The sequence below is a fragment of the Mercenaria mercenaria genome, chromosome 14 (assembly GCF_021730395.1).
Source record: "Mercenaria mercenaria strain notata chromosome 14, MADL_Memer_1, whole genome shotgun sequence".
In the NCBI taxonomy this organism is placed as follows: domain Eukaryota; kingdom Metazoa; phylum Mollusca; class Bivalvia; order Venerida; family Veneridae; genus Mercenaria; species Mercenaria mercenaria.
The window spans coordinates 23,016,351-23,042,541 of NC_069374.1; the positions used below are offsets into that span (position 1 = coordinate 23,016,351).

The 26,191-nt window shown below is 36.0% G+C and overlaps 2 protein-coding genes across 4 annotated transcripts in view; one reads left to right on the forward strand and one right to left on the reverse strand.

The window, feature by feature from the left end:
- LOC123529642 (uncharacterized) overlaps nucleotides 1-26,191 on the forward strand; it is a 582,930-nt gene that overhangs the window by 222,452 nt on the left and 334,287 nt on the right. The gene's annotated exons all lie outside the window — the stretch shown is intronic.
- LOC123546999 (zinc finger MYM-type protein 6-like) overlaps nucleotides 1-26,191 on the reverse strand; it is a 42,615-nt gene that overhangs the window by 7,928 nt on the left and 8,496 nt on the right. The window contains exons 5-7 of one of the 2 annotated variants that reach the window (XR_008367011.1): nucleotides 24,886-25,074; nucleotides 7,933-8,051; nucleotides 4,702-4,825 (exon numbers count right to left, since the gene is read on the reverse strand). Coding sequence is in view for 1 of the 2 variants with exons in the window: in XM_053523057.1 (XP_053379032.1) it covers nucleotides 24,610-25,074 (465 nt within the window). In the remaining variant the exon portion in view is untranslated. Of the gene's footprint in view, nucleotides 1-4,701; nucleotides 4,826-7,932; nucleotides 8,052-24,204; nucleotides 25,075-26,191 lie in introns of those variants that run through there. The other variant, XM_053523057.1, reaches the window with a different exon arrangement.

Here is a 26,191-nt window from a genome sequence, read left to right on the forward strand (position 1 = left end):
AACCACAGAAGTTTTAAATAAATATTCCCACCCATTTCTTAGATATGGCTCCGGACAGACGGACAATGCCAAAACTATATCCCTCCGACTTTCGTCGGGGGATAAAAATTGTTGAGGGGTTGTTGGGTGATCGGATGACTGGGTGGAGGAGTTAGGTGGGGGGAGGGGGAGGATACAACTTTGCATGTTGATAAATATTCATGGAAGGTCTAAGGTTAAAAACAGAAAGAAAACAAGAATGCCAGACTGTCAGTCACAAAATACGCCCATCTAAATATTCAGTTATAATGTTGATGTTGAATGCCTTGTTGCCTTGTTAACTAAAACAAAGGGTAAGAAGGAATCAAGGTATTTGTGAGGTTCCATGTGGGATGAAATTGACAATCGGATCAAAACTTTTTGAATATAGTCAAGGCTAATTTCGCAGATTTCAAGTAATTCCAGGGCCATAATCCAAGAGTGCCAAGGGCGATTTAGGTGATTATCAAACTTGGCCGAGATATTATGCCCACAAACATTGCCAGCAAGTTTGGTAAAGACTGGATGAAAATTGTTTGACTTAGAGAACGGACAAGGCTAAATTTGCAGTTTTTCAAGTAATTCAAGGGCCATAATCCAAGAGTGCCTAGGGTGATTTGGGTGGTTATTGGACTTGCCAAAGATATTATGCCTACAAGCATTGTCAGCAAGTTTTGTGAAGATAGGATGAAAACTGTTTGACATGCTTTTGGACGCAGACCACCCGCCGCCATGGGTGTTTACATAATATGCCCCGTTCTTTCAGAGACAGGCATATAAAAATGAAGAAAAAAAATTATGTGGGGTGGACGATGGGGTTGTGAGCAGGTCAGTGGGGGTGAACAGGTGTGGATTCACAACTTCACATGTTGATAATAAATTCTTCCTTTATAAGTCAACGTGACTGAAACAAGGGACCCTCCGGCATGGCATATATTGACTCCAGTGTCCTGGGTTGGGCAAGTTTTAACTCCAGGGGATGATTTCAGCAATCCTGGTAAAGGACTATTATACTGTGCTACATACCAAATATCAAAGCTCTAGGTTGTATGGTTTCAGACAAAAAGAATTTTTAAAGCTTTTTCCTACATAAGTCTATATAAAACTTGGGACCCCCAGGGCAGGGCCTCTTTTCACCCAAGGGGTACAATTTGAACAATTTTGGTTGAGGACCATAAGGCAATGCAACAAACCAAATATCAAAAGTCTAAGTGTTGTGGTTTCAAACAAGAAGATTTTTAAACTTTCCCATTAATGGATACTGAGATACCAGCTTACATAAACTTAACCATAAACAGCTTAGTCGAAAAAGGGGCATAATTAAAATAAAATGCAAAGTAGAGTTATAGGACCATACAGTGCATGTCAGATCATGACAGTGAACAAGTGTGTGAAGTTTCAATTCATTCCCATCGGTGGATACTGAGATACTAGCTTACATACAAAATCTTATGTTATGGACCGGACAGGAAACATGAGCTGTCAGAGGACAGCAACGCTCGACTATTCAACAGCCTTGTCGATTGAATGAATACAAAAGTCAACAAGAGCTGTCACTAATGGTGACAAATGCTCCCGCAGCACCTTGACCTTTAACCTGGTGACCCCAAAGTCAGTAGGGGTGGTGTACTCAATAAGTACTATCTGCATGTGAAGTTTGAAGGTCCTGGGTGCAGTGGTTCGTATGTAAAGTGCCTCCATGCAAAAAGTTAACGTTGGCCCCTGTGACCTTGACCTTTGACCTGGTGACCCCAAAGTCAGTAGGGTTGGTGTACTCATAAAATACTATCAGCATGTAAAGTTTGAAGGTCCGGGGTGAAGTGGTTCACGAGTAAAGTGCCTTCATGCAAAAAGTTAATGTTGGCCCCTGTGACCTTGACCTTTGACCTGGTGACCCCAAAGTCAGTAGGAGTGGTGTACTCAATAAGTACTATCAGCATGTGAAGTTTGAAGGTCCAGGTGCAGTGGTTCGCGAGTAAAGTGCCTTCATGCAAAAAGTTAACGTTGACCCCTGTGACCTTGACTTTGACCTGGTGACCCCAAAGTCAGTAGGGGTGGTGTACTCAATAAGTACTATCAGCATGTGAAGTTTGAAGGTCCTGGGTGGCAGTGGTTCGCAAGTAAAGTGCCTTCATGCAAAAAGTTAACATCGGCCCCTGTGACCTTGACCTTTCACCTGGTGAACCCAAAGTCAGTAGGGGTGGTGTACTCAATAAGCACTACCAGCATGTGAAATTTGAAGGACCTGGGTGCAGTGGTTCGCGAGTAAAGTGCCTTCATGCAAAAAGTTAATGTTGGCCCTGTGACCTTGACCTTTGACCTGGTGACCCCAAAGTCAGTAGGGGTGGTATACTCAATAAGTACTATCAGCATGTGAAGTTTGAAGGTCCTGGGAGCAGTGGTTCGCGAGTAAAGTGCCTTCATGCAAAAAGTTAATGTGATGAATAAATGAACTAACTAACGAACTAACGGACGGACAGTTTTTATGCCCCCTTTGGGGGCATAAAAAAGGGGCATAATTTAGTAAAAAAGCAAAATAGGGTTATGAAACCTGCATAGTGCTTATCAGCTCATGACAATGGACAAGTGTGTGACATTTCATTCCATTCCCATTAGTGGGTACTGAGATACCACCTTACATATAAGAATTTAACCCAAAACTCCTAAGTTGAAAAAGGGGCATAATTTTGTAAAATGCAAAGTTGAGTTATTGACCCTTTGCACTGCATGTAATATCATGACAGTGAACAAGTGTGTGAAGTTTCAATTCTTTCCCATAAGTGGATACTGAGATACCAGCTTACATACAAAAACTTAACCAAAAATTTCTATGTTGAAAAAGGGGCATTATTTTGTTAAAAAGCAAAATAAAGTTATGGGACCTGCTTTGTGCATGTCAGATTGTGACAGTGAACAAGTGTGCGAAGTTTCAATCCATTCCAATTAGTGAGTGCTGAGATACCAGCTTACATACAAAACCTTAACCAAAAAATTCTAAGTCGAAAAAGGGGCATAATTTTGTAAAAAAAAGCAAAAGAGAGTTATGGAACCTGTGCAATGTAAGTCAGTTTATCACAGTAAATAAGTGTGTGAAGTTTCAATCCATTCCCACAAGTGGTTACTGAGATACCAGCTTACATACAAAACCTTAACCAAAACTTTCTAAGTCAAAAAAGGGGCATAATTTTGTAAAAAAAGCAAAATAGAGTTATGGAACCTGTGCAATGTAAGTCAGTTTATCACAGTGAATAAGTGTGTGAAGTTTCAATCCATTCCCACAAGTGGTTGCTGAGATACCAGCTTATATACAACAAGAGGACCATGATGGTCCTGAATCGCTCACCTGTCTCCACATGACCCAATTTTCATGAAGATCCATTGAAAAATATGGCTTCTAGAGAGGTCAAAATGTTTTTTTATTATCTGACCTAATGACCTAGTTTTTGAAGGCACATGACCCAGTTCTGAACTTGACCTAGATATTATCAAGGTGAACATTCTCACCAATTTTCACGAAGATCTCATGAAGAGTATGGCCTCTAGAGAGGTCACAAGGTTTTTCTATTTTTATAACTACTGACCTAGTTTTTGACCGCAGTTGACCCAGTTTTGAACTTGACCTAGATATCATCAAGACGAACATTCGGACCAACTTTCATAAAGATCCCATGAAAAATATGGCCTCTAGAGAGGTCACAAGGTTTTTCTATTATTTGACCTACTGACCTAGTTTTTGACGGCATGTGACCCAGTTTCGAATCTGACCTAGATATCATCAAGGTGAACATTCTGACCAATTTTCATGAAGATCCATTGAAAAGTATGGCCTCTAGAGAGGTCACAAGGTTTTTCTATTTTTAGACCTACTGACCTAGTTTTTGACCGCAGTGGACCCAGTTTTGGACTTGACCTAGATATCATCAAGGTGAACATTCTGACTAACTTTCATACAGATCCCATGAAAAATATGGCCTCTAGAGAGGTCACAATGTTTTTCTATTATTTGACCTACTGACCTAGTTTTTGACTGCACGTGACCCAGTTGCAAACCTGACCTAGATATCATCAAGTTGAACATTCTGACCAATTTTCATGAAGATCAATTGAATAGTACGGCGTCTAGAGAGGCCAAAAGGTTTTTCTATTTTTAGATGTTCTGACCTAGTTTTTGACCGCAGCTAACCCAGTTTCGAACTTGACCTAGATATCATTAAGATGAACATTCAAACCAACTTTCATACAGATCCCATGAAAAATATGGCCTCTAGAGAGGTCGCAAGGTTTTTCTATTATTTAACCTACTGACCTAGTTTTCGACCGCACATGACCCAGTTTCGAACTTGACCTACATATCATCAAGATGAACATTCAGACCAACTTTCATAAAGATCCCAGGAAAAATGTGACCTCTAGAGTGGTCACAAGCAAAAGTTAACGGACGCACGCACGGACGGACGACGGACGCCACGCGATCAAAAAAGCTCACCTTGTCACTTTGTGACAGGTGAGCTAAAAACTTAACCAAATCGGGTTTGCACAATGTCACATCCTTGAACTGTATACCTGAAAACGCACTACAGGTCAAACAAATATTATGTGGCATCTATATTTAATCTCATTTTACCTACAGATAGAACCTAGTTTAAGAATGCAAATTTTAATCAGTAATACTTAGTCTCTTACATTATACATTCAATCTGTTAGGCAGCTCCCTACATCTCACAACAAGATCCTAGAAAGATCTACAACCCTGTATGTCTGAAATTCTTTGTATATAGCTTTTTTTCTTTGTTTTCCTGTGGCTTCACTACAAAAACACAACAAAAATAATTCATATAGGCATACAAATACTTGCAGCTTAAAATATTATTCAACCTTTTAATGTGATATTTGCAGAAAGGCAATTGTAACATTACCATGATAAAATTTAGTAGGAAAATTTTAAATTGAGTTACCTCCCTTCAATCATAGAATCAAATTTATACATTATATTTAAATCAGTCCCTGTCTATAAAACAGAGTTAAACCTGTATAAAGTAGCAAGCCAAATGAACGATACAATGTGGCTGTTTAAAAGAAGAGGATTCTTAAAGAAAATTGAATAACATGACAATCTGGGAAGTTAGCCAACTGGCTAAGGGAAGTGGCTGCTTCTAAGACAAGTTTATATAAATAAGACAAGTTTACATAAATAATCTCCAGGTCTTACTCGAAAATAACTGTGAATAAAAAATATCTTGTACTCAAATAAATATTCTGTGTTATTTACATGAAAATTCAAAACTGCTACAGTACCATAAGAAGTTAACAAACATAACAAGAGCTGTCAGAAGGACAGTAAACCCAACTGGGGCATTTCTGACAAAACTAGATATATCACTTATGTCATAATTTCCCTAAAAGAGAAAACAAAACATTGTTTCTACACTGACAAGATACATTCAATTAACCCTGCTAAATTTCTGTAATGAACTTGTTCATCTTTCAATATGGACAGTACCATTAACTGTTAAAGGTGGATAATCAGATTTTGGCCATGTAACGGATTTGTTCGAAACTTTAGCATCTGATCATTTGCACTCATTTATGTTCACTTAACACTTAACACAAATTAGATTTTCACTGGAGGTATTTTTTAAAATTTCATTTTCCTATCCTGGTTGCCCAACCAAGATAGAGTTATTTTATCATAAGTATAAATTGGATAAACATTCTTTGCCTAAGGAAATGTATAAATATTAGACATATTGTAATATATTTGTAAAATATTTGCATAAAAAATTATGTATTTAGATGGAATTCATTAGAAATGCAAGTTTGAAAAATTATTATTACCTCCCTTTGCCTATCTTGGTTGCACAACCGAGATAGATTGGAAATAAATGAATTCAGAAGCTACACACAGCTTTTAAACTTGCATTTTGGTTCAGATTGTTCAATAGTTGATATGTCTATCAAATGCAAATGTAAAACTAGACATTGTATCGAAATTAAAAGAAATACCCAGCTTTTTATATACTTTCATATTAAAGGGGAGTAATTACAAAATTTTATAAAAATAATAAAATATACATTTCAAATAGGAATCTAACTCTATGTAATCGGTCTTTTTGTTCCTTAAATAATTCTCTACCAGAATATACAAAAAGTAAAAAATGTCATTAAATGTTGTTTAAATGTGACTGACCACCTTTAAAAGGAGTGCTTAACAAAAAGATACTGACTGAATGGTCGCAAAGGCAGAATCAGTTGTGTCCCGCATGATAAGGGTTAAGAGATCAAAACTGGGATGGGTAGGTATTCCCAATCAACCGAGCAAAGCAAGAGCTGTCAGAAAAGACAGCATGCATGACTATTCCAGTGACTGATAGTGAAATAGGGAATGTTTCCTGGAGCTATCACTGGTGGATGGCTAATACCCTCTAAGGTGAATGATGAAATTGAACAACTGTTCGAGTCTAATCCTTTTAGTAATAACAGAGATATTTACCAGATTTTTTGAAAGTATAAAAGGACATAATTCATGGAATATTACTGCTAGAGTACAGCACTTTGTGTCATGTGATGTGGATAATGTTGTGGAACAACTATTTCAAGTTTGAATCAAATAAATTAAGTAATAACCAACACAGGGTTAATAAGCCTCAAAATTTCAACCTGAAATCTGAGTACAAATGGGGCATAATTATGAAATATTATGCTAGATCTTGTGTCATGCAATGTCTGTGATGATATATGACAACTGTTTTAAGTTTTATCAAATCCATTCCATAGTAACAGAGACAGAGTCTCTTAGTGAAAGTACATCCAAACTTAGATCTGAAATTCAAAGGAAAAAGGGGGCATAACTAGAAGGTGTTTTTGTCACATAAAACATGTCTCCCTCCTATGTATACATTAAACTCTGGCAGCCATTTTGTACAGCAAGGCAGAACATGGTGGCAATAAGCACAACTAGGGTTGGTACTGATCAGTCCTGTGATGTTTCATCAAAATCCAGCCAACAATTTGACCTGTGAAAGCCTGACAAGATTTTTCTATTTTTAGCAATTGTAGCCATTTTTAGCAGCAAAGCGGAATGTGCTGGTGATATGCAAAACTAGGCTTGGTACTGATCATGTTTTGTCGACATCCAGCCAGCAGTAAGATTTTTTTCTGTTTTTAGCTCTGGCAGCCATTTTGTGCAGCAAAGCAGAATGTGCCGGCGATATTCACAACTAGGCTTGGTACTGATCATTCCTGTGAAGTTTCATCGAAATTTCAGCCAGCAGTTTCACCTGTGAAAGCCGGACAAGCTAAATGCGGACAGACGAACAGACGGCAAAGGCAAAAGCAATATGTCTCCCCCACCTATGGGGAAGACATAATTCATGAAATATTGGTGCAAGAGCTATTGACTGTTTTACATGATATGTGTGATGATATGGAAGAACTACTTCAAGTTTGAAGCAAAATACTGGTGCAAGACTTATGGTTACTGTCATATAATGTGAGCAATGGTATGGAACATTTATTCTAAGTATGAACCATGCAAAAAAGTATCAAAACTTTAACTTGAAATTATATTTAAACAGGGGCATAATTCTTAAAAATATTGGTGTGAGAGTTATGGCTCTTGTGTCACATGATGTCATTGATGATGAGGAAAAGCTATTTTAAGTTCGACTCAAAGCCATCAAAAAATAACAGAGATGAAGTGAAAGTACATGCGGATGCTGAAGCTGGGGCAAGTTTGACAGTTCTGTCCATATACTTTGTATAGCTGAGCTAAAAAACAAATAAACTGTTGGCAAGGAAGTTGGTGCCAGGAAGATTCGGACAGCTCTCCAGATACTTTGTGTACTCAAGCCAAAACTGTTGATTCCTTGGTTTACACCAGTACATACCATATCCTTATACATGTATCTTTCTTACCCTTTTCCTACGACTGTCCCTTCAAGGCCATACATGAGGAACACAAATATGTGCAAAACATTCCGAACTTCTTGGTTTGGTGATGGCATACAGCAGCAAGCCCCACCTCATATATTTCTCTACAAAAAGAAAATTATATCTTATGACGTACATAAACAGTAATTTATAAAGTACATACTAAAAGAATATGACAATATTTACGATGCAAAAAGTGTGTACTTTAATGCACTTGTATACAAAGGGTGTTGTGTTCAAAATGCTGTCATTTCTTCATATATTAGCAAAACAAAAATGGATGAAACTCTTACATAATGCAGATAAGGGAATATTCAGTTTATATGTACTTTTACAAGTCTGTCTGTCAAGAAAATCTGGATTTAATGTTAAGAACAAATATATTCAAGATCTTCACAAACAAGAGGGTCATGATGACCCTGGATCGCTCACCTGAGTAATTTGAACTAGTGGACAAGTGTAAGAGATCAGGTAAAAAAGTTAAATATAAGTTAGCACTGAAATCTTTTCCCAGTTGTGTGAACATGTTTCAATGAAATATTAAGAAAGCAGGTCAGTAGGTCACATTCATGCTCACTAAAAGTCAGTTTTAAGATCGGTGTGCAAAACTGTATATGTCATTAAACTTTCCAACATGTATTCTGAAATCACATGTAGATGAACATCTCCCTACTATCACTAAATTGGTAAATCTCTTATTACAACAAGGTATTTTTCCTGTGAAATCCAAACAAGCAGTTGTTAGACCTTTGCTTAAAAAAGCAGGTCTTGAACTAGACCTTTCCAATTATCGTCCTGTGAGTAATTTATCATTTCTATCAAAACTTTTTGTGAAAGCTTTTCTTTACAGATTAAACAAACATGTAAATCAAAACAGACTTTTGCCTAAGAACCAGTCTGCATTTGCCCTGTTTCGGTTGGTTAATTATCTTCTAAATGGTATGGAGAAAAAGGAAGTCATGGTCCTTATTGCAATTGACTTAAGTGTGGCATTTGAAACTGTTGACCACGACATTCTTATAGATATCCTAAAAGCACAGTATGGTGTCTGTGAAACAGCTTTTCATTTGGTAGACTCCTACTTGAATTTTTAGTTTTGTCTCTAGTTATTTCACATCTGGATTACTGCAATGTCATACTGTATGGTGTAGCTAACGGTGAGTACGTGCGCAAGATGCAACGTATTCAAAACATGTGCGCAAAACTTGTCCTACACAGAAGGAAATTTGACAGTTCTAAACAAGCATTTTATGACCTACATTGGTTGCCAGTGAAAGCAAGGATTAAGTTCAAGATACTGTCTTTCATGTATAGCTGTCACATTGGCAGAGCACCAATGTATTTAACAGAATTGCTTACACAGTATAATCCTAGTAGACAAGGTTTGAGATCATCAGAAAATTCTAATGTCGTTTTGTTGTTTCATACAACAAGTGCAAAACATTCCATGATAGAAGTTTCTATACTACTGGTCTAAAACTGTGGAATGAACTACCGTTAGAACTACAGTCTAACCTGTACTAACGGTCACCTCCGATCAGCGGTCACCTCCGTTCAGCGGCCATTTTATGACGCCCCCAACGGATTTTCCTCTATTTTATCACTTTATTCAGCGGCCACCTGCCATCCGCGGCCAGCGGCCACCGAAATTGCCTCCCGACTGCCGTAATTGACCCCTTTCAGCGGCCATTTTTCTTCCAAAACCAATTATTTTTAGGCAATAATCGCCGAAGATACCCGATTTTTGGGAAGCACGTGATTGCTAAGTTTCGCGTGACTTCACCTAAGAACGACAAAATGACATGAGCTTCTCAATTAAAACTGATAACCAAAGGTGTAATCCCCTTTTTGTTATGATCAAATGGCCAGTAATTATCGGCAATTAGCGTGTCACCTCGTGTCAATTTTGTTGTTCACAGTTTGACCTCGGTTAAAGATAATACTCGATAACTAATTAGTAGCATAAGATTAGTGATTTTTTTTATACTTCTGTCATCACAATACTATTAGATTTATACGAAATTAATTGTGTTTGAAAAAAATATAAACCACTCTATCTTTTACGGAACGTAACGGCAATCTTAGATTTTAGCATAGACAATAAGCGCGGAGAGTAGCTTCCCTTACCAAAATGGCGAAAATTGTAAACAAACTTGTTTTGAAGTTAGAAAATTGTCTGTAACAATTTTTGTAGTAAAAAAACCACGCCGGAGTTTTAGATTGCTAAGAAAACCATTCGTATTGCGAAGGCAAATGCACGTCATTGTATCCTGGTAAAATAATAATGGGAAACCCAAACAGAAATGGGTCTAAAGGCTAAACTGGTCAGAAGTCTGAAAAATACATACATTGGCTGCACCTCCGATCAGCGGTCACCTGGCTTAAGCGGCCACATTGTCTGCTTCCCTTGGCTGGCTGCTTAAGACAGGTTAGACTGTATGCAAAAGTAAATCATTTGACACATTAAAAAAGTCACTGTATTTCGTGTCTTTGTTCTAAATTTTTTGATAACTGTCTTATATGTAATAGCAGCAGTTGATAGTTTTTAAAATTTTGTAAAAGGGTTTACATTTCAACATTTATATTTTCAATGTTTGTTTAATTAAATGTTATTGTTGGTACAGGCTCTGTGGGTAAGGTAGTGTGTAATATTTCTTTTTTTTTCAAATAATCTGTGATAGCACCATTAACCAAGCGGTTTTAACCTCTTTATGCAGCCCATCTGGGCATACCATGTAAGGCTTTAAGCACTGGTATTCGCAACAGAGGTAAAATAACTTCAGGGGGAAGAGTGCAGTCATGACATTTTGTTTAAATAAGGCTGTTATGATGGTTATTATTATTATTGTAATTATTATTACTGTTATTATTATGTACAACACCACTGAATATGTCATTGGCATTTAATCAAAATTATTCGGTATCAAGGCTGTATCTTAAACAAGGAGCTGCGTTCAATAAACGCTTGATGCCCCTGGTGGCATTCTTGTCGATAGATTTTGCACCTAAGCAGGGCCTCCTCTGGGTTTTTCATACTTGTTGCCAACCTTTTCGCCAATTTGAAAAAGTTGGAGCCACTTTTGAGCCAAAGTTCTGAGCCACTTTTATTTCTCTCATTTGGTTGTCTTAGTGAGCATATGGAAATTAAATATTGTAAATAGATTCTAATTACATTAGGAATGATCATAAGGTGTATTAAATAATTGTAAAAGTAAAAACAAAGGAAAATTCAGTTTCTATATTTAACCCTTACCCTGCTAAATATCTAAAATGGACCGGTCCATCATTCAATTTGGGCCATACCACTTATTATTCAAAGGGGTGTTCACTGAAAAATTACTGACTGAATAGCGAACAGTGCAGACCATGATCAGACTGCACGGATGTGCAGGCTGATCTTGGTCTGCACTGGTCGCAAAGGCAGAATAACTTGCCACCAGCAGGCTAAGGGTTAATGTTGAATATACTTAAACTATCATATAGTATAATCTATACTGTCTTATTTACATAAATATTACACAACAAAAATCAGTCAATCAATTTAGCACTCAACATTTCTTGTTTCTATATAATGTTGAATATAACTATCATGTAGTATAATCTATACTGTCTTTTGTTCACATTTAACACAATAAAAATCTGTCCATCAATTTATCACACAACATTTGTTATATAGGCTGCAGTCAAAGAACACATTACACTAGGATAACTTAAACTATCATGAGTATAATTTACACTGTCTTAAATTATCAACATTTAACACCATAAAAATCTATTAATCAGTTTATCTCACAACATTGTTATATACATGTATACTGCATTCCAAAAACATGAATATTACATTAAGATTCTCCTAGTCTTCAGAGTTTTCCATTTCTTAAAAGCACATCCAAAGTCAAAGTCAGATAAACCTGGCCCATCAATTGAAATCCTCATCAGGTTGTTCAGAGCTAACATTGCTAGAGAGTTTCTCAAGCAAGTTTTGATGAGGTTTTGCTTGCTGAACCCCCATTCACATTCAACAGTGGAAACAGGGGCCACGAGTAACCTCCCAGCTGCCTCAGAAGCAGCTGGGTACACATCTTTATTTCTTAGTGCAAGATTTGCCATGTCCCTAGTGGATTTGACCGATTTATTGCCATTGTCATGGCTTGCATGGGCAAAATTTAGGAAGCATGGAAGTTCATCCTTGCAACCTTCCACCCCAACAGTGGCAAGGTATTCGTTGACCACATCTATGTCAGTACCTTTGCAGGCTTTACTGACTAATGGATTAAAGAAATTACTGAGAGCAGTCAGAACTGAACCATCCTCATTATCAGAAAACCGGACATTTAAACTTTTGACCAGACCAGTTACAAAATGGTCACAAACTTTGACTGCCTCATCTCTCTGCTTAGAACTGTCCCTAATAGTGTGACCTTGGAACTGGAAAGTGACCAGACCAACAGCATCAACCTGGGGCTCAGAAGGGACCTGATCAAGAAAATCTGTGAGCTTCTGACCATTTTTCTTGACTGCAAGTCACTGACACAATCAATAGTTGTGTCGTAGGGCGCCCCACAGGGTCTCGCTGGTTCAGTGGGGATCTTGGGGTTTTAGCTCAAGTAGTGCCCCTGTGGGTTCCTTTTCCGCATTTAAACGACAAGCTGCCCAGTGACAGGGGGGTCAGCCCAAGACTGTAGGGCTTACTCAGTTATGTTGATTTATAACAGTTCTTAAAGTTTCTATAAGTTTATTCCGTGTTCTATTCAGCAATAACAATAACAATGATATAACATTAATTCACAATTTTCACTTGTACTATTCTTAAAGTCCTCCCAGTTGTTTTAACTATTTGTATTCCTGTGTTTTACTATTTTCCTATATAATTCTATGTATTCCAATGTTCCATGTATTTGAGTGTGGCAGACTGTTATACAGGTCTTAAATTATGCCACTGTGGCTAAGTTATGCCACTCAAACAATACAAGTCTTTCTTTTCTAAAGTCTAAAAATCAAGTCCCTTCAAAATAAAAAATCTAACATTTTATTTAAGTTTCTGCCAAAAAAAGTAACCAATCTGATAGTTATGGGTTGTACCCTAAAAATTATTATCCAATGAAATTCTAGATTAAAAACAATGCTTTTCTGACAGATAAGTAAATCTTGAGAATTTCTTAAAAATGCCTAAAGCTGTCAATGGAAGTTGACATATATTATCAAACAATAAAAGTGCTAAAACATCTAAGATTGTCCAGAAGCCAAATTGATTAAAGTCCTTTTAAGATGAAATATTTGTCTACATTTTATCAAAACAGAATCAGCTTTAATATAGTGAAAATTTAACAACAAAAAGATAAATTCCTGCCCACAGGAAAAGTAGGATTTCCTGCATTTACACTTTTGATAACAAATTGAAATAATTCTTTACTGTAACAACAATTTAATGTAAAGAAATCAGAATAGCATTTTAAAGAACTAATATAGATACTGATATTGTAATTCATACATAAACAAGCATTTCTATAATAATTATAATTTGAAAATCTGATGTTTGAAATAAAACCTAAAATAAGCCAAAAGAATTTGACCTTAAAATTTACATTATCACATATTCCCCTCTGCTTAAATATGTTTGTCCTCAAACATTTAAAGATAATAAGTTCTTTTAAACTGCATACATACATGCTTGATTTTTTTTTTTTTTTTTTTTTTTTATATATCTATACGGTATTTACATATATACAAGTTGGGTACCCTTATATTTACAAACAAACAAATAATATAAATTCCATTCTGCTATAGCACGTTTAAAAGATATCTTTAGTATATTTAAACACTTTGTTTAAATAATATAGATTAATCCTTCCAATTAATCTTGTTTATTCTGGCTAAATTCCAATTTAATTGTTTGTTTGTAATTTTGCATCGGTTGTCATAACGCTAAGTCGTTGCTATGGTATGTATCGCGAGATTTCGTAGCAGACGATAATTTATAAGTAAAGTCACGTGTTTGCCGTGCTTCCGATTTGCCATTCAGCACGAGGCCGTTTTAAGAACAACCCGCCCACCGCACCCCTTTTTTAGCATAATTTAAATACTATTTCGTTTGTTTTATGATACTATAGATTTTCAATCAATAATTATAATGGTAAAGTATTAAGGCAGTTACACGTTATATGCAATACTTGCCTATTTTTGCAACATTCTTGTTACTTTTTTGCTGCCGAGTTTTTCTCACTCTTTCAGAATGCTTTACTTTTTATGGCATCAGATGTTAAAGCACATGAGTCAAGAAACGCTATAACCAGACAGAATCGACACAATATGCTACTTTTGAAGTTCAACATCATAGTATCGCTCAGAAGCCAATGATTATATCATTCAGCCTTATTCGGAAGGATCACAGGATACGATGAAACCAGTGACACTGTGATGGAAATGTATTCTGTACTGGTTCAAAATTTCTATATTGACCGTTAACATTCACCAGCGTTACCTTTTACTTGTGTTTAAATGTGCTTATTTAAAGAACTTGACACTTTAAGACATCTTTGCCTAATTTATGATTTTGATTACTTATACCATTTGTAATCAGATGTACATGGTGACATTTAGAAATGATGTGAAGTGCCTGCGTTTAGGAGATACATATATTCCTGTTTGTTAACTTTACTTAGGTTTAAAGGTGCTTATTTGAAACACTTGACTCTAAGACATTTTGCCTAGTTTATGATTATGATTACTTATACCATTTGCAAATCAGATGTACATGGTGACAGTTATAAATGATGTGAAGTGAGTGCGTCAAGGAGATACATATATTCCTGTTTGTCATTTTAAAATTGCTTAGCTTGTTATCTTAAGCCGGTACCAGAATTTATAACTTTAAACTCTAAATATTTTCTTTTACTTTCATCTCTTTTATTTATTTTCTCTCTTCTAATCTTTCTTCTGTCATACTGGCGGAAAATTCTTACGTCTGGGTGCGACTAGGGCATGCCATACTGAGTTGTTAACTGTCAATTACTAAATCTTTTTGCATACTCATGGGTCCCTGACCAGCCGCCGCCATTTAACGGGGTTGGTGACACTCGTGGGTTCAAAATTCAATTTTTTGTGGTTCATTTTTTCGAGCATATAAGAATTGGCCAGAGAGCGAAAAGGGCTAGGCGTTCTTATAGTTGCTCAACCATTTACATAGGTTACATTTGTTGTGATTAGGTTTATGTTGCGCCAATGGTATCTGGTTCGTATATGGTACATGGTGTACCTGGTTATTGTATGGTACCAAAGGGGTACCTGGTTTGTATAAGGTACATGGAAGTACCTGGTTCGTATATGGTACAAAATGGGTACCGGGTTCGTATATGGTACATGGAAGTACCTGGTCCGTGTATGGTACAAAATGGGTACCGGGTTCGTATATGGTACATGGTAGTACCATATGGTACATGGAAGTACCTGGTTCGTATATGGTACAAAATGGGTACCTGGTTTGTAAATGGTACATGGAAGTACCTGGTTTTTATATGGTACCAAAGGTGGTGCCTGGTTCTACCTGGCTTTGGCGCAACGAGGTTCAAATTATCTAAGGCATGCCCGGGTCGCACCCTTTGTGAGGATTTTCAACTTCAATCGCCATTTAACGTTTGAAGTTGTAAGCCACTATGACCGTCTTTCAATCCACACTTACCCTAAACGAAAAATAAACTTGTGTTTATAATCGGAAGTGTTTTTATTTTCTTTTAAACATGAAAGCTTAGGTTATATGATGGTTCGTCAACCTAGGAATTCTATCCTAGAATAATGATATTTCATATTTATCAATATGATATATTTATACGTTCAGTGAACATACATATTAATACCACATTTATGAATATTATCATTCTGAATATTTTGCAACTCTTGCTGCACTATAGCTATTATCCTTTATATAATATTTATTCTTCAGTTTCTGTCTTTGCAATGTTGTGCACATTTTATTCATCATTTTACATAATTTAGCATCTCTGGCTATCTCTATTAATCTTCTATTAGTCACTGTTCAGCTTTCCTGGCTATACATCATGCTTATTCTATTATTTCATTATAGTTCTCCAACCTCTTGGGCTATACATTATGTTTCTTATTTCACTTATCTATATATTCCACTTATTTTGTTACCATATACTGTCCATCAGCAGCATCTACATTGTTTATAATAATATAATATATACTTTAAATTAAGTCAGTACAAACATCATATACCTTTCCCTGTTACTAGTCATATGCGATTTGTTCTCTGTTTTCTGAGCATATCAGATAATCTCATAATATCAATTTTCTCTCCAAATAAGGTGGTTTAGACCAAAATGCTATAAAAATATTATTATGTACCTTTATTATGGAATAATATAAGACATTTTTATAATGAATGAAGATAAAAAAAAGCAATGGCTTTCTTTGTAAAAATAAAGTAAATTTCTATACCAATGTCAGATACAATAGAGGCTTACTAAAGTTAAGGCCTTAAAACTTAAAAGCTTGCTCCTATCATATCAAAGACTGGTCCACCTTTTCAACATGTTAGAGTAAAAAAAATAATAATAATGACAAAAACAAAAAATAACTTGTACTTTTCAAAGTTGAATACCTCAGATCTGCTCAGTACAAATAAGTTAATGTTACCAAACTGCACTTGTTACAATTTACTTGAAAACTTCTACCTACATGCAAATAAAAACCTTTTGTGTCTATCTACTTGCCTCTGCTACAATGTCATTTTTCAGAATTTTACAAAAATTTTGTAATAGAATATCAGGAACATCATTAAGGCTGTGCCACTGAGGTGGGTGATTTTTATTTCGGTGACTGACCATATATTTATAGTTGTTTTCACCACTGATTGCTACCTCCAAAATGTGTTCTGTGACAATGTACAACTCTGGATACTCAGGTTCTGGTAGCTTTCCCTCGTACATGTCCATCTTGAACTTCATTAAATCTAATTTCTGTTGTCTCCGCCTTTCTTTCCAGATTTTGTCATGGTGAATGTAGAAGTCCTCTGCTAGTTCTCTTACGGCTGACATTGTGTACCACTTTGGCTCTGTTTCGCCCATTTTCACATAATAATATGGCTTACATTTAAGAATTCTTACTGTCAAAATGATCCCATACTTGTTAGTGTATTGGTCCCTATAATCATCATTTAATTCATTACTTTTGTTTTCATTATTTTTAAATGTATCTCCATGTGTTTGTGTTTCAATATTTCTGTAAGAAACTTCCCGGCATTCATTTACAGAGGGTTTTTCAAAAAATTTATGCTGTTTATCTTGCAGAGGTCTACGACGTTTCTTGCCACTCATGGTCCTCTGGGCATGGAATTCCCTTATCAATCTCGAAGGGATTTTGCACGGAAACTGCCACTCTGAATGACGCCCAGGTGTTTTGAACCTAACTTTATAGTATAAGGCACCATTACCCCTTGACGAGGAAAGGATGGCATCAATTTCCTCTTCATGGAATGGCTGGCAGGTTTTTCTGACGCAGTCTTGACAACCTGGCTTGCTGCTTTTGGTGTCTTCTTTGAATTTCACAGCCTTTCCAGTTGCTAATGGTTGTTGCAAAGCCATCTCTCCTACTGGGTCTTGCTCTTGCCGTCTCAGTATCCCTTTTGTAGAGGTAGGCTGAATTTGCCTCTGTTGCGGAACTGATTGTTGTGTTGGTCCTTCTTGAGATGCTGTTTTCTGTAATTTACCTGGTGTTTTCTTAACTTGTAACTGATGTTGTTTTTGCTGCTGGTGTGTTGCTGGCTGAAGTTGTTTGGCTTTTACTTGTTGACGAGGTTGGGCTTGATCTCCATTCTGCTGAATATCAATGTCATCTGGTATTTCTTCAGGGTTTAGTTCCTCTTCATTCGTCTGGTCTACCGGTAATGGATTAGTGGGACGGTCAGCTGGGTCATAGTAAGGCTTGATTCTTTGTACATTCACAAGTGACTTGACTTCTTTATTTGTGCTACAATTTCTAAGCTTGTACGTGTCATTGGGGCCTATCTGTACTATATAGTATGGTCCTACCCATCTTCTGTGAAGCTTGGGGGCTTTTCCTAATGGCACCTTTGAACAATAGAGCCATACTCTCTGAGCTGGTCTAAAATTAGTTTCCTTTGCAGTTTTATCATATTGTTGCTTATAGCGATCTTGAGCTTTTTAAATATTTTCTTTTGCAATTCTTCTTGCGTCTTCCAAATTTTGTAAAATTCTACTTAAAAATATCTTGTGATCTTGGGCTAAGCGGTCCTTTGGAATTAGAGCTGTATCTATTGGCATTTTCATCTCTCTACCAAACAACATAAAAAATGGTGAATAGTCTGTGGACTGAGTTGCTGGTGTGGCTCTGTAGGCCATCATTATACCAGGTAACAGGTCCGGCCAATCATCTTGTTTGTCTTTGGTGTAGGCTCTCAATGCTTGCAAGATAACAGAATTCATTCTTTCCACAGTTCCATTTGTCTGTGGGTGGTATGAACTTGTCAGATGTCTTGGTATTTGGAAAAGCTCAGCTAAAGCTTTAACCAGATTGGAAGTGAAGTTTTTTCCTCTGTCGGTGATTAGAACCCTAGGAGCACCGAACCTAGTTATTATTTCCCTATAGAAAACAGCGGCTACCTCTGTTGCTTCCTGAGTTCTGAGAGGAAAGGCTTCACACCATTTCGAGCAGCTGTCCACCACAAGAAGTATATGCTTGTACTTGTCTTTACTTGTAGGTAGGCCACTCAAAATGTCCATGTGCCATCTGTCAAGCACATCACTGACTGGTTGGGGATGAAGTGGTGGTCGTCTGGCACGGAAGTTACGCTTTGACTGTTGACACACTTCACAGGATTTAACATACTGCTGGATATCATGGTACATTGAAGCCCAGTAATATTTATTCCGCAGTGCAGCGTATGTGCGGTCAAATCCTTGGTGTCCCCCTAGAACGCAGTCATGGAAAGAGCGAAGAACATCATCGCGAAGTACCCTTGGGATTGCAACTTGCTTCACCAACCGGTCTTCTTTTGGCGTGTTCTTGCCCCGCTTGAGATAGAAATGCACAAGAACACCTTTGTCAAGTTCAAAGTTATATGCCTCTGCTACCAAAGTTTTTGCTTTTTCTGGATCATCTGGGACTATGTTTAAAAGCTTGTATTGGTATATGTCTTCTAGTTCCGGACATGATCTCTGTAGTTTCACCAGGTCAGGTAGTTGTACCTTTTTCTGTTCTTCGTCTTGGAGGCTGGCTACGACTTGTTCCTCCGTCTCATTGTCATAAATAAATGTAATTTCTGTTCCTATTTTATGTGCTGAATCATCTACCGCAAAAACTTGACCTATGTCTGGTGACTGACTTGGCTTATCATCATATTCTTGTCTTGACATATAATCTGCAGGGTTTTGTTTTCCAGGTTTATGAACAATTTTAAAATTGTAGCCTTGAAGTAAAAGACTCCATCTTCCTAATCTACCCTGACAATCTTTTATAGTTTGTAAGTACTTAACTGATACATTATCTGTATAAACTGTAAATGTTTGGTTTGCCAAATATTCCCTAAAATGCTGAATTCCTTCTACTAAAGCTAGCACTTCCTTTTCAGTAATATGCCATTTTTGTTCATTGCCATGAAGTGCTCTGCCATTGTATGCTATGGCATGTTCTTTGCCATTTTGTACTTGTGACAGTATGTAACCAATCGAGTAGTCACTCGCATCTATTGTTAGATTAAAAGGCAAATCAAATTTAGGATAGGCAAGAACTGGTGCTTCTGTAAGTTTCATTTTCAGTGTGTCAAATGCGGATTGGCACTCAGGTGTCCACTTAAACCTTTGATCTTTCTTTAAAAGCTTATTTAAAGGTCCTGCAATTTTGGCATATCCTTCGATAAATTTTCGATAAAAGTTGGCCATTCCAAGAAAGCTCTTAACTTGTTTCGCACTTGTAGGTCTTTTGAAATTTCTGAGTTTTTCAATATTATCAGGACTGACTCTTACACCATCTCTTGAAACAATATGTCCTAAGTATTTGATTGACCTAGTAGCAAAAGAACACTTGGAGGGATGCAGTTTTAAATTTGCACTTCTAAGATGATCAAATACTTGTTGTAAGTGTTGCAAATGTTCATCAAAGGTCTTTGAAAATATGAGAACATCGCCGATGTACACTAGAGCAACTTTAAAGTTTAAGTTTTTGAGCACTTTGCACATCAGAGCTTGAAAAGATAAACTTGAATTAGACATACCCATAGGTAATCGTTTGAAATTAAAAATTCCTCTGTGTGTAATAAAACTAGCTTTGTGCTTTGTTTGCGGATCTAAAGGAACTTGGAAAAATCCACTACGTAAGTCAACAGAAGAGAATATTTCAGGTTCTGCATTTGCCAAAGTGTCAAAAACATCTGTTAGATTAGGAATTGGATATGAAATTGGAATTGTCTGTTCATTGATTTTCCTAAAATCCACACAGAATCTGTAATCGTTTGTGTTACCCTTCTTAACAAGTACTACAGGTGCGTGATAGGGAGAAGTTGACTCCTCAATTATGTCCGCATCCAATAATTCATCCAACTTTTCATCAAGTTTTCTTCGCATTTCTGGTGTTTGCCGATACGGTGCACAACTAACAGGTTTCTCATCTTTTGTATGAATGGTATGGAAATGTAAGTCAGTTTCCCCTAATTCAGAAATGTCTTTTGCCATAATGTCTCTATTGCGGCCTAAAAGTTCGTAAAGCTGTTGTTTTTGATTTTCATTTAAATCGGATTTTTCCAAATTTATTCCCAAATCTTGCACTATTTTCTTGTATTGTTCTGGTGTACGAGTTGCGCTGTTTTCTGTTGAAGCCAAATTTATTCCTATATCCTGTTTAAGTTCATGTACATTTGAAATTGCGATTTGATGAGCTTTTGCTATTACTGCTCTCGGCTCTAAAAATACTGGCAAACTGGTGGGGTTCATTAATCTGTATGTACCCTTTGAATTTGATACTGTACAAATTGTTCTGCCTCCTGCTAAAGAATGTTTCCCTGATAAATTCAAGGTTGGTTCTAGAAGAGCTATTGATTGCTGTGACAATTTTGGAATATGAACTGGAATAACCATTTCACTATGTGGTGGGACTATAATTTCAGTGGTTGTTGAAGCAAAAACAACTGGAATATTCTGGTCATGAAAAGTTTTCACAGTCACACTACCTACATGATGTTTATTTCTAATAGCATTTGACTTGTCTGCCCTTGGCACAGGTATTGTTAATTTCATGTTTCCAAAGTCAGTGTGTACATGGTGAGCCCTTAGAAAATCTAAGCCTAAAATTGTTTTTGCATGTAAAGTTTCAAAAATTCTGAACTTCTGCTTTAAAATCAATCCATCGATATTTATGTCAAGAATTGTTTCACCTAAAACAGAATGTCTTTCACCACAAACTCCTGTAACAGCACTTATATCAGAGTTTTGAATATTTGCTTCTGGTGCAACTTGCCTTAACAATCGCCTTGAAATGCATGAAATGCTTGCACCACTATCAATCATACATGAAACATTTTGCCTACCAAATTTTACATCTATAAAATTCCTATCTAAAGTTGCATGAAATTTGAGTTTTGGTTCATCCTTGCAAGAACTAGCAAAAGTTGAGCAGACTTTCGGACTACAACACCAAGACTTTACTTTAAATTCTCTAGGAGCCATGTTTTAAGTCAGGTATTAAAAATATACTGCTAGCACTGAAAATGCAGTTTAACTGATAAAAACAAAAATCTGAATCTAACAAATACAATACTGTTACTTAGATAAAATAACATCTATTGAAACACTAGTTCTAAACTATATTACTTTAAATTTGAAAAATGCAAGAAAAATGCCTCTGTATCTTTTCACTAGTATGAAATAAAAGCTTGAGAAAGTTGTCTCAACTACAAATATGAATTTCTGCTGAAAAATTTAAGAAAGCTCAGTCTGACTGCACTAAAGTCTCTTTCAATATTACATTTTGTCCCTAATCCTATTTTCTTTTCTTCTATTTGAATTAAATTTTATCATTGCTAATCATAAAATTATTATTAGACAAAAGAACACTTCTGTTACTGAAAGGAATGGTACACTGAGGAAAAATACTCTTTTTATTTAGGAGAAAACCACCTTTTTACCATGATTTGCTCAGAACCCAGAAATGTGATCACATACAACCAGTAAGAAGGAAGCAAGTATATTCAGTTTGTACTCACCACACTATTTATGGTAATTTCGAGTCAGTCACTGTTCTTGCTGATTATCCCTGTTGTGGTCTATCTGGTCATATTTGTCAATGATATCTGGTTCTGGTTCCTTCTAGTATTCGTAAATGGTAGTCTCGGTAAGCTATATCGATAACGCTAATGATTCATCTAACGCTGAATTTCCGCATTGAGTTCTGATATAAATTTGAATTGAAGCTTCCCTGATAAAAGTATGTTTCATCTAGCTTGTGCATTCATTTTGTAATGTCTGTCCAAATTCACACTATTGCACTGGTAAAACATTTACTTTCTCCAAGAGTTTGTAAGTTTTGCGTTATTTAGCTCATTCAGCACTGATGTCTGGTTTAGGGTTGATCGTACCAGGCTTTTCTCCACCATCTCCTGTCGTAGGGCGCCCCACAGGGTCTCGCTGGTTCAGTGGGGATCTTGGGGTTTTAGCTCAAGTAGTGCCCCTGTGGGTTCCTTTTCCGCATTTAAACGACAAGCTGCCCAGTGACAGGGGGGTCAGCCCAAGACTGTAGGGCTTACTCAGTTATGTTGATTTATAACAGTTCTTAAAGTTTCTATAAGTTTATTCCGTGTTCTATTCAGCAATAACAATAACAATGATACAACATTAATTCACAATTTTCACTTGTACTATTCTTAAAGTCCTCCCAGTTGTTTTAACTATTTGTATTCCTGTGTTTTACTATTTTCCTATATAATTCTATGTATTCCAATGTTCCATGTATTTGAGTGTGGCAGACTGTTATACAGGTCTTAAATTATGCCACTGTGGCTAAGTTATGCCACTCAAACAATACAAGTCTTTCTTTTCTAAAGTCTAAAAATCAAGTCCCTTCAAAATAAAAAATCTAACATTTTATTTAAGTTTCTGCCAAAAAAAGTAACCAATCTGATAGTTATGGGTTGTACCCTAAAAATTATTATCCAATGAAATTCTAGATTAAAAACAATGCTTTTCTGACAGATAAGTAAATCTTGAGAATTTCTTAAAAATGCCTAAAGCTGTCAATGGAAGTTGACATATATTATCAAACAATAAAAGTGCTAAAACATCTAAGATTGTCCAGAAGCCAAATTGATTAAAGTCCTTTTAAGATGAAATATTTGTCTACATTTTATCAAAACAGAATCAGCTTTAATATAGTGAAAATTTAACAACAAAAAGATAAATTCCTGCCCACAGGAAAAGTAGGATTTCCTGCATTTACACTTTTGATAACAAATTGAAATAATTCTTTACTGTAACAACAATTTAATGTAAAGAAATCAGAATAGCATTTTAAAGAACTAATATAGATACTGATATTGTAATTCATACATAAACAAGCATTTCTATAATAATTATAATTTGAAAATCTGATGTTTGAAATAAAACCTAAAATAAGCCAAAAGAATTTGACCTTAAAATTTACATTATCACATAACATTTTATTTAAGTTTCTGCCAAAAAAAGTAACCAATCTGATAGTTATGGGTTGTACCCTAAAAATTATTATCCAATGAAATTCTAGATTAAAAACAATGCTTTTCTGACAGATAAGTAAATCTTGAGAATTTCTTAAAAATGCCTAAAGCTGTCAATGGAAGTTGACATATATTATCAAACAATAAAAGTGCTAAAACATCTAAGATTGTCCAGAAGCCAAATTGATTAAAGTCCTTTTAAGATGAAATATTTGTCTACATTTTATCAAAACAGAATCAGCTTTAATATAGTGAAAATTTAACAACAAAAAGATAAATTCCTGCCCACAGGAAAAGTAGGATTTCCTGCATTTACACTTTTGATAACAAATTGAAATAATTCTTTACTGTAACAACAATTTAATGTAAAGAAATCAGAATAGCATTTTAAAGAACTAATATAGATACTGATATTGTAATTCATACATAAACAAGCATTTCTATAATAATTATAATTTGAAAATCTGATGTTTGAAATAAAACCTAAAATAAGCCAAAAGAATTTGACCTTAAAATTTACATTATCACATATGACCTGAGCAAAAGAGTAACCTCTGTGAAATCAAGGTCCTGCTTCTGATACATCTTTGACAGGATTGCCAAGGGTTTCAACACATCAAAAAGAAAGTGCACGACATACAAAAACTTGAAGCAGGTCAGTGACTTGTGTAGGCTCAGTGACTTTCCTGAATTCTCCTCAAGAAAGACAGAAATCAAATTAGAGAAGTTGGTGACCATGGCAGACACTGATCCTTCAAAACTGAGCCAACGGGTATGAAATACCTCCTTAAATCTCTTACTTTGACCTGGAGTTAGAGACTGAACAGCTTCAAGCATGGCCATATTCTTAGGGGAATAGTGAAAATACTTGTAAACACTGTTGATGACCTCTTGCACTTTGACCATGTAAGGGATAGCATCAGCACCAGTATAACAACTTAACGCTAACCTGTGGGCAATGCAATGTGTGGCCAAAACACCGGTACCTCTCTCTTTAACCTTGTAACTACACCAGACTTGTGACCAATCATAACTGCTGCACCATCTGTGCTCACACCACAGAGATTAGACAAACTTATACCTTTGACCTTCAACATCTCCATGACCTTAGTATATATTGATTCAGAGTTTGCCCTAGACAAGCTATCTATCCCAAAGAAGTAAGCACCTGGGGAAGTGTAACCAAACTCATCAGACTCAAGAACCCTAATGTACATTACCATGTTCTGGTGGACAGACACATCGGTGCTCTCGTCAAACATCAGGCTGAACTTCACACTGGAATTGATCTTGTCGATTAACTGGTCTTCAAGTACCCCGGCTATACAACTCTGGAATTCTTCAATTGAAGTTGAATGTTCGTAATTGGTGTGACCACCACATTTCAAATCTGCCAACTGTGACACACCCTATAAATAAAGTTTAAAAAAACATACATAAAAAAAAGCTAGAAGTGCTACTTTATGGTAAAGAAAATTAATGCCTTAAAATATACCTTCTTTGTCTTATATAGTCTGATATTACAGAATTTTCAGGCAGTATTTTTTTAAAAGCAGCACTAGTAGCTTGTAGGGATGGGAATGAATACTGAAATCAATATTCGAATATTCGGTTTGCCATATTCAAATATTCGGTTTGTTTTACTGGAAGCTTTGAATTCTTATTAAGTGATTGGCATATACACAACGTATTCATTTGTTTAATGCGTGGATCATCGTACGTTATAAGGCCAAACAATGTTTGTTTCGGGTAACCCGATCCTACCTAGCAAAACCCGCCGATCCTAGCGTTTTATTTCACGATTCTGTCAGTATATTCATGAACATATTTAACTAATTCAGTTTTTTAGCTTCAAAATGATACAAAAAATCAAAACGATTATAAGTTAGACCGTCGAAATTTTATCTAAAAATAGCAGGTCGACCCATTTAAACACGTGACGCGCTGTTGTATTACCGCCGCCATTTTGAAAATTTTCAATCGGCGTGTAAAAATCGTCGTGTAAAAAGCAAGTAAGGCAGACTTAAACCTCCTTCATTATGAACTTATGCATCAATCATATTTATTTCTTGATTTTATTATAAAGTACTTCAAAATTTAATTCAAATACGGCCGATTGCGGATGAAAACCAATTCTGCGGATGGTCTGAATCGTCGTACAAAATATTGTGAAAAGATCAACAGTATCTACAAGTTTGGTATTGTTTTCGAAAAAAAAAAAATTTAGAAATTGTTACATAAAACAGGCGCCAATAAAAATGAACAAAAGATAAAAAGATATCACATTTACGCCTAATACAAACTGTTAATCCGTAGCGATGACCCCAGGTAATTATGCATTGCAATTTTCTTGTTAATTGGACATATTTTGACATGCTTCTGACACATTGACGCCTGTTGCAAACTGTTAATCCATAACGATGGCCCCTACACAATAAACAAACTTGACATGGTTTTATTCTGTAGAATTAGCATGCTCATATTGCCCAAAATCAATTACATGTATACTTATTTTGAAAAAAAAAA